General features: G+C 45.5%; 1 protein-coding gene across 3 annotated transcripts in view; it reads right to left on the reverse strand.

Moving 5' to 3' along the window:
• eps8l2 (EPS8 signaling adaptor L2) overlaps positions 1-10,000 on the reverse strand; it is a 44,316-nt gene that overhangs the window by 15,645 nt on the left and 18,671 nt on the right. For all 3 annotated transcript variants that reach the window (XM_076301440.1, XM_076301432.1, XM_076301449.1), the window contains one exon: positions 1,870-2,031. In XM_076301440.1, the coding sequence (XP_076157555.1) occupies positions 1,870-2,031 (162 nt within the window). The remainder of the gene's footprint in view (positions 1-1,869; positions 2,032-10,000) is intronic.

Below are 10,000 nucleotides of genomic sequence, written 5' to 3' on the forward strand. Positions count from 1 at the left end.
AATGAACCCAGATATTCTTTAGAACGTTCATTTCTCAACATTCCCGTCACACTGGTGTGACGACACCAACATGCCTAATATTGCTCTCCAATTTCCCAAACATTGAAGAGCAATGTTCAATGTTTGCACCACAAACAGCATAAGCACAAACTTTAGCTTTGTGCTTTTCTTGTGGCCAACTGACTGGAAATAGTCACATAAATACTGAACACACAGTGAGAAAATATTACAGTAATTGATTAATTAGTGCAAAACTGAAACAGCAATCCCAAATACACTTCAGCTGTAATTATGCTCCAACCATGAGTCCTATGCTGACCCTACACAAGCTACATAATATGTGACAGGGTACTAAACTCCATCCCCACACTGCACACTTCATCTTAACTATGTTGAGACAGGGTACTAAACTCCATCATCATTGAGTGCACATTGCACACTTCATGCAGTTCCCGCTGTATCCCACAGACATTATTTTAAATATATTATTTGAAGGGCTCTTACTAATCTCCATCTGCATCACACACAAACTGTTCTAAAGCCATCACTGACAGAACACTGGCAAGACTATTCTAGAGCTATCACTGACAGAACACTGGCAATACTCACATCCCCAGCTATTAACAAACAAACAAACATGCAAACAAACAATCACTGCACTGAAAACACTGACAACGTATGAGAGGGGACAGAACTATGAATGACACACACAGCTACATGACAACACACTAACAAATCAGACATTGGACATATCGTGTAGTTATTCTATGCGAGTCATAAATCATACGTCTGTAATAAAGCTTATCTGAATCCACGTCTGCCTTTTGATTTTATGATATAAAAATGGGGTTGATCAGAGCAGCAACAGCCCTCTTACCACAACAAACTTATCAGGCCGGGTCAGACTCCACTGTACTGGGATGCACGCCCACGCACACACACACACACACACACACACACACAAACACACAAACCTGGTCTATGATCACTGACTCCTTGCACGCATGCCCACATACACACACACACACACTCACACACACACACACACGCACGCACGGCCACACACACAAACACACACACACACACACACCTGGTCCAGGATCACTGACTCCTGGCACGCATGCCCACATACACACACACACACACACAAACACACACATACACACAAACACACACACACACACACACACCATTGTTGCCATGCTATTAACCAGAAGGTAACAACCCTTCTTCAACTCGACAAAAGGCACCATGCACTAAAGTACTTGGTAAGGCACATGTGGGAATGAAAGTGCATTAGACGACTATAAAATAAACATAAATACACACGCACACACTAGGGAGTTCCTCAACTAGCAACTGATACAGGCCATGGTCATCTCATGAGTCGACTACTGTAACGCCCTCATGACGGGCATCCCAGCCTACACAGTGAAACCCTTTCAGATGATCCAGAGCGTGGCGGTGTGGCGTGTCTGGTCTTCAGACAACCCAAGGCCACATTACCCCGTTACTCATGGAGCTCTACTGGCTACCTGTAGCTGCCCACAATCAATTCAAATCGCTAATACTTGCTTAAACAGTTGAGGAGTGAATTATTTTCCTGGTTCCTTCTAGAATTCTACACAAACAATCTATAGTTTCAGTGTTCTTTATACTGTCTATGGGGAAACTCTCGGATTGCGAACATTCTAATCACATATTTGTGACCGTACTCCTCAACCCATTGGTGGAACACACTAACAATTCCTACCAGACCAGGGCATCCCTCTCTATTTTTACTTCCTCTCCAAGCACTGCTAACAACTGGACATGCCCGCCCCCCCCCCCCCCCGCCCCCCCCCACACACACACACACACACAGCTCACCTTGGTGTCACAGTCCAGTAGTTTGATGGCCTGGTCGCTGACCTGCAGTAGCATCTCCTGTGTCCAGATCTTATCTTTGGATTCCAGTAGAATCAGCTTCTTAATGGCATCGTCCACGGTGCCGATAGACTCCGTCTTGTCCATTATGAAGGTGGACAGGTGCTGGGGGTGGAGGGCGAGGAGAGAAAATAAGTCATTCAAAGTCAGGTCAGGAGCATTTCATTATCAAGTCTTACTACTATTTCATGCTTTTGTAACAGCAATGACACATGTACACACACACAAACACACACACACACACACACACACACACACACACACACACAGATACATAAACACAGACACATATGCACACACATGCCAGCACACACACAGATGATTATCAGAGCAGAGTGTTATCATCCTTAAGAATTCCTGACAGTGCCTGCCTGCCAGTGGAGAGAATGATTAACGAATTGCTCATGCCTTAAGACCGCGTGGGCAGAGTCTTACTCTGCCTTGGGCATAGAAGGAATGAAACTCAGAAGTGGCATAGAGAAGAGTGAATAGAGCAGCATAGAGCTCTCATCTGGAGAATAGAGTAGCACAGAGCTCTTATCTGGAGAATAGAGCAGCATAGAGCTCTCACCTGGAGAATAGAGTAGGCCTAGTATAGAATGGCGCACTAAGGCAAAAGGTCGTAACTTCGATTTTGTCGAAAATGAGTTTTTGTCATTATTAGGACAATAAACATAATGTAGTGAACTGAGCCTAGCTGGTTCATGACTGGGCTGGGATAAACGATTATTTTTTAAACGATTAATCTAGCGATTATTTTTTCGATGCATCGATTAATCTAACGATTCATTTTTTCAGTCCGATTCGATTTCGATTCGATTCGATTATCGATTATCTCCCCATTAATTCACTAATAGCAACTTATACATGTTTATTTAGGCCTACATATCTGAATGAAAAAACATGAATTCTTTAACATTGCAATATATGTTTATTGCTCTTAAGATTCCAAAATAAAAGACTGAAGTGCAAGTACAAGTGCAAAGTAATGCATTCTTAGTCAGAGGTAGCATTCAATAAAGTTCAGTAGGCTAGTGTATGTCTAATTGAGTGCCTGTCATTTTAAGACGTTCGTGTGGGAATCCTTGCAATTAACATTAACACAGTTAAAAGGCTGCTGATGTGTGGATGCAATTCATGACGTAGTTTGTTCAAATAACAGTTCGTACTTCTCCTTTGGACAAGCACTTTTGAGTCTTGGAAAACACTTCTCCATTTGCATCGGGATTTTGCAAACAGAGTCAATAAAATGAGCCCTGCATGAGTAATACAAGCAGCTGCAAGTAAGCATGCTAAACTTGACATCCAAACAGTATTCTAATGTTAGCTTTGAGATAGGGCAACTGCTTGATTGCACACTGTAGCTTAACCTCGTTTAGTCTCCTCAATTTAGGCTACTATGTTGTGATAAGACCTAGCAGAGTTTACTTTAACTTTAATGCAGTGGTTTTGAACAAATTTGTGCAGCATGGTCACGATGCTAAGCGGATTTAATAGCAATTTAGCCCACTGTGTTCTATGCAGTGCTTCTATGTGGCAACAACAATCCTGAATATTTTGTTAAATGCACATGCAGAGGAGGAGCAGCGGGCTCGTTACGAGAGAGAGCGGGCGGGGCGAGGAAAGGCTGTGTGAGTAAAAAGTGCAGCTCAATTAAATTATTTTATCTTATCTTTAATTTAAATAGCAGGCCTACAACATAGAACATCAATGTGTGGTGGCCGGTTTTGATTTCGTGGTGCCCAGCCACAAATTAGTCAACGTTTGGAAAACACTGAAGATGTAAAATTAAAAATATTTTGCAGCACACGTTATGCTTGACGAATCGACGCTCATATTTTGCGTCGACGTATTTTTTGCGTCGACGTCATCGATTACGTCGACGCGTTGTCCCAGCCCTACTGAACTCCCATAGTGCTGTGCAGTGTATGTGTGTGTGTGTAATGTTGATGTTGGTTTTAGTCAGAGTAATTGCGTTTACCTTGTCATGTATGTGTTAGCTGGTATAGTCTTTCTTTATGTTGTACCTCATGTGTTTACCCCGTGTATTGTATGTGACTACCCTGTTTGTGTATCGTGCTTGTTTAATTGACCTCCCTTGTGTTGCCTGTGTAATGATGTTCGTGTGTTTTGGTGCGTAACCAATAAAGCCATTCTGAGACAACTTTGCAGTTTGTTACATTGGTGTCAGAAGTGGGATGTCGACCCCTACTGGACGGGAGGAGAAAGCTGCAACCGATATCCCGGCGATGATGAGTTTCCTGCCAAGGCGACGCTTCGACACACGGGGAGCTGGGCTCAAACTGCACCCGAAAAAGTGCCACCTGTTCCGGAGGCAAACCGGATTCCTGGGCCATGTCGTGGGGGCCCGCGGGAGTGGCCACCGACCCAGCTAAGGTGGAGACAGTGAGACATTGGCCTGTTCCGCGCGATGGTGCTGAGCTGTGGAGCTTCCTGGGCCTGGCGTCATATTACCGGCGTTTCATCCGGGACTTTGCTATAGTCGCCAGCCCGCTGCATCAATTGACGCACAAAGGCCAGCTCTTCAAGTGGACGCGAGAGTGCGACGCGGCATTCCGGCGGCTGCGGAGGGCGCTATGTGAGGCCCCAGTGCTCGCTTTCCCTGACCCTCAACTGCCGTTCATCCTGGACACCGACGCCAGCGACGTGGGCGTCGGCGCCGTCCTCTCTCAAGCAGGCGAGCAGGGCGAGCAGGTGGTTGCATACTTCAGCCGCTCACTGGACCGAGCGGAGAAGAATTACTGCGTGACCCGCAGAGAACTGTTGGCTGTGGTGGTGGCAGTGCGCCATTTCCGAACCTACCTCTACGGCAAACGGTTCCTGCTGAGAACGGACCATGCATCGCTCACCTGGCTGCTGAACTTCAAAGAACCAGAGGGCCAGCTGGCTCGCTGGCTGGAGGCGCTCTAGGACTACGACATGGAGATTCGACACCGGGCGGGTCGCCTTCACGGCAACGCGGACGCCCTGTCCAGGCGTCCGTGTGCAGCAGACCAGTGCTCGTCAGCTACAGGCTGCATCATCGCTGGCAGAGAGAGAGAGAGTCGCTGTTGTCAACGCTCGCCAACAGCACGCCAGTGAGGGGGCCAACGCTCGCCAGCAGCATGCCAGCGAGAGACTCAACGCTCGCCAGCGGCGCGGCATCAACAGAGCCACCGCTCGCCAGCTTCACACCAGCGAGAGAGTCAACGCTCGCCAGCAGCACCCTGAGGTCGTCTCACCGCCTACCGCTACCAGCTACAGTGATCGAGAGACCGGAGACAACGCACCGCAGCCCAACGCCACAACGCAGCACTGCAGAGCGGCAGTTGGGGCCATGGACGCGCAGTCGCCGGTGGACGTGATGTCAAGGGAGGAGATCCGGAAGGCGCAATCGGAGGACGCCACGCTCGGCCGAGTGTGGTCATGGATCGAAGCCGTTCAGCGACCACCATGGACTGACGTATCAGCACTCGATCCAGAGACCAAAGCGATTTATTCACAGTGGCCGGGAATAGTAGCATGTCAAGGACTGTTGTATAGACACTGGCGAGCCCCCAATAGACAATCTGACATTTTCCAGTTGCTGGTTCCTGCTGGATTACGAGCCCGTGTACTGGAACAGGTACATGGGGCAGTGGGGGCGGCTCATTTCGGCATTGCAAAAACTCTTCGTCGGCTAAGAAGCCACTTCTATTGGCCGGGATGCAGGCTGGACGTTGAACTGCATGTTCACTGCTGTGACGCCTGCAGCGAAGAAGGGCCCCACGCAATGCTCGCACGCTCCGCTGCAGCAATACGCAGTCGGGCTCCCATGGAGCGGGTAGCCGTCGATATCATGGGCCCACTGCCAGTCAAATAAGGGGGAAATCGCTACGTGCTTGTAGCTATGGACTATTTCACTAAGTGGCCGGAGGCGTATGCAGTGCCAGATCAGAGCGCCCAGACGACAGCGGACAGACTGGTCACTGAGATGTTCTGCCGGTTCGGGGCACCGGAAGAGCTCCACAGTGACCAAGGGCGGAATTTCGAGGCGGAGGTGTTTGCTGAGGTTTGCCAGCGCATGGGCATCCGGAAAACGAGAACGACACCTCTGCATCCACAAAGCGACGGGCTAGTGGAACGGTTTAATCGGACGCTAGCAGTGCAGCTGGCCATATTGGCCGACCGCCGACAAAAGGACTGGGACTTACACTTGCCCCTGGTGCTCTGGGCATATCGCACAGCGGTGCAAGAGTCAACGAAATGCACACCGGCAGCTCTGATGTTCGGGCGAGAGCTACGCACGCTGGTAGACTTGGTGTTCGGTTCGCCTCCGGAAGCGGAGGTTGAAGGTAAGCCAGGGCTGGAATATTACAAGCAGCTACGCGAGATACTGAAAAGAGTACACGGGTTGGCCAGGCAGGCTATGAGTGAAGCTGGAATACGTCAAAAGCGAGCTTACGATACACGCTGTCGTGGCCAGGAGTTCCAAACCGGCGATAAAGTTTGGGTGTACTGCCCGGAGAGAAAGAAAGGCATTTCCCCGAAACTCACTAGCCAGTGGGTCGGGCCGTGCGATGTCTTAGAGAAGCTGTCTGACGTGGTCTATCGTGTGAGACTGATTAAGCGTCGGAGAGTTGTGGCTATCCACCGTGATCGACTGGCCCCTTATCGACCCCTGGCCTCAGCTGAGGGTCGTGGAGACTTGGACACTGATTCTGTGGACCTTGGTGACAATGGAGCTGTGGCTCGAACACCGCTCACCGTGCAGAAGTCACCGCCGTGACAGCGGGGCGCCCACAACGCCAGCGTCGTGTCCCAGCCAGGCTCATGGACTGACGTAGGGTAAGACTTGAGTCAAAGGGACATAGACTAAGTCTCGGGGGGCTGTGTAGTGAACTGAGCCTAGCTGGTTCATGACTGAACTCCCATAGTGCTGTGCAGTGTATGTGTGTGTGTGTAACTCAACTGTGTTGATTTTAGTGAGAGTAATTGCGTTTACCTTGTCATGTATGTGTTAGCTGGTATAGTCTTTCTTTATGTTGTACCTCATGTGTTTACCCCGTGTATTGTATGTGACTACCCTGTTTGTGTATCGTGCTTGTTTAATTGACCTCCCTTGTGTTGCCTGTGTAATGACATTTGTGTGTTTTGGTACGTAACCAATAAAACCATTCTGAGACAACTTTGCAGTTTGTTACAATACGTTTTATCATGTAGACAAACATCAAGTTTCAATTCGGTTGTTTTTTGGGAGAAATAAGATTATGTTTTTGCCGTAACTTCAAAAGGCCGAGGGGAAACTGTGGCAGAAGCCCGTAACGCACGTGCCCCCTCTGATTTTTCCTCCCTGATCATTTTGAAGTTTGATAAGTTTGATCATAACTTTGTTCCTATTATGCTGTAAGCCAGAGCCTGTAACGACTCAAATGTATTCTTCTGGATGTGTAATAAATCGAAGGCTACCAAAATAGTTGAAGACCGATCAGCAGCCCTTTTCCTAGCAACTCACACGCACATTGAGCTCGCAATGTTTTGCTTGTGTTGAACTGTTACAGTTAACTTTAGGCTACAGTTTGAACAGTTGAACAGTTACAGTTTCAATGGTGTTGAAGTGGTAAGTAGGCTAAGCAATAAAAAGTAGTGGAATTATTTGTGGTTGGAAATTTTGTGACCTGGAAATTTTGACTTGGTGCTAAAAAGTTAGAACTAATGGGCAAAAAAGTCCAGGGTGCTCAGGAAGTTCAAATCAGAAATTTGAAGGTGCTCTTTGGGTTCAGGAATCCAATAGTAATTAGAAAAAAAGGGGGTCCAATGCACTCTTCTTCAAAAAAATATAAAAAGCTTTATTTAACTGGCTAATTCATCATAGAACGTTTAAAAACATAAGGAGAAGCAACCCACGCGTAGCGGCACAAGCAGCCTTCTTCAGGGTGTGCTTCACAGACAAACAATTTCCCCTTTTGTAGGCTAATTGGAAACACCTGAGTGATATGGTGAATTACCACATGAAACATGCCAGAACAGTCCACTAGGTGGCTGGCTATAAATGTTCACATACAAAAAAGACAAAAAATGAAGACAAAAATAATCCACTAGGTGGCTATACATTGTGAATATAAGCCTCCAGAGAGAGTACAAGGTCTAGAGAAAGACTATTACCAGTTAAGCCTAAGCAAATACATACAGAGAAAAGATGATCACAAAAAAGGACTGAAATCTATTTCTTCATTCAACCCAGGGTAAACTGTGGCCTGTAGATTGTATATGTAGAATGTTTCTCTTTGTAAAAGTAATTTTAATCGGTCACCACCTTGAATGTTCTTTTTAATAGTTTCTAAACCCTCTACCATAAGGCCTTCTGGATTGCAGTTGTGCACATTTTGGAAGTGTTTTGCCATAGGGTAATCCGAATTAGCTTTTCCAATGGCGTTTTTGTGCTCACATACTCTGTCTTTAAGGCGTCTCTTGGTTCGACCAATGTAAAAGCATCCACATTTGCATGATAGCCTATATACCACAAACGTAGTATTGCAATTAATGTTTTTATATTATGCGTCTTGTTTGTCTTGAAATAACAGAATTGTTTGCATTCTTTAATATTGGAACAATGATTGCAAGATCCACATCTGTAGGTACCTTTTACCTGTCTATGATGCCAAGTAACCTGTTTTTTAGCAGGGAGATGACTTGGTACTAGCCTATCACGTAGTGTGGGAGCCCTCCTAAAGCTGATTATTGGTGGTGCAGAAAACACTTCTCTGAGTACCAGGTCACCCTCGATGAGATTCCAATTTGAGTGTATTATCCTTTTTATAGGATTAGCTAAAGAGCTGTATTTTGTAACAAAATAAGCCTGTTTTTTTTCCTTCAGAGGACCGCCTTTTCTTTTTCTGGAGTAGCTCTGATCTAGGAATGGACTGAGCTTTCCTAGGCATTTTGTATAGTTTCTGTGTGGTAGCCCCTTTGTGAAAATCGGTTAGACATTATCTTTGCTTGCACTTCATATTCATTATCAGTATCACAAATTCGTCTAAGACGTTGGAACTGGCCAAAAGGTATATTATTTTTAAGCCAATTTGGATGGAAGCAATCTGCTTTCAACGTGGTGTTCCTATCTGTAGTTTTATGATATACAGTAGTATGGAGCTTACCATCATTACCACTAGAAAAATATGCTTTATATATATTAAAACATCAAAACACTCTCATTCTTAATTCTGACATCTGTCAGAAGTGACTGTCTGTGTGGTACTAGTACAGTATGAGTATGAAATACAGAAAAAAAGGAAAAAACTATCATTTTGATAAATGTGAAGCCATTTTATCATAGTGAGTCCATAGGGGTTAATATTGCTTCAATTTTAAGTGAAAGTTATAATTGTTATCATAACATTGTGCTATAAAATAGAAGTTAAGGTATTTTGCCTTAGTATGACCGATTGTCATTTTGTGGGCAATACTAAGGCAGAATACAGTAACTTCCAAAAAAGGGTCAAAGGTCAAATTTGAGTTCGAATTTTTTTGTAGATAGATTAATACAGGTATACACTACAAAATGTGAAAATTACAATATTATACCTATTACTCAATTGTCAGGACATTAAGATAACTTTAAAGTCATTTTTCTCAGTTTCACACTCTGGTGAGTTAAGGTCTTTTGCCTTAGTAGGGCATAGAGCTCTCTGGAGAATAGAGTAGTATAGCGCTCTCATCTGGAGAACAGAGAAAAGAGTAGCATAGAGCTCTCATCTGGAGAACAGAGAATAGAGTAGCATAGAGCTCTCATCTGGAGAATAGAGTAGCATAGAGCTCTCACCTGGAGAATAGAGTAGTATAGCGCTCTCATCTGGAGAATAGAGTAGTATAGAGCTCTCATCTGGAGAACAGAGAATAGAGTAGCATAGAGCTCTCATCTGGAGAATAGAGTAGCATAGAGCTCTCATCTGGAGAATAGAGTAGCATAGAGCTCTCATCTGGAGAATAGATTAGTATAGCACTCTCATCTGGAGAATAGAGTAGTATAGAGCTCTCATCTGAAGAACAGAGAATAGAGTAGCATAGAGCTCTCATCTGGAGAACAGAGAATAGA

The sequence above is a fragment of the Alosa pseudoharengus genome, unplaced genomic scaffold (genome assembly GCF_046254945.1).
Source record: "Alosa pseudoharengus isolate Yale_2024_CS ecotype anadromous, Long Island Sound unplaced genomic scaffold, YU_APseudo_1.1 YU_APseudo_1.1_scf_10, whole genome shotgun sequence".
NCBI classification, from domain to species: domain Eukaryota; kingdom Metazoa; phylum Chordata; class Actinopteri; order Clupeiformes; family Clupeidae; genus Alosa; species Alosa pseudoharengus.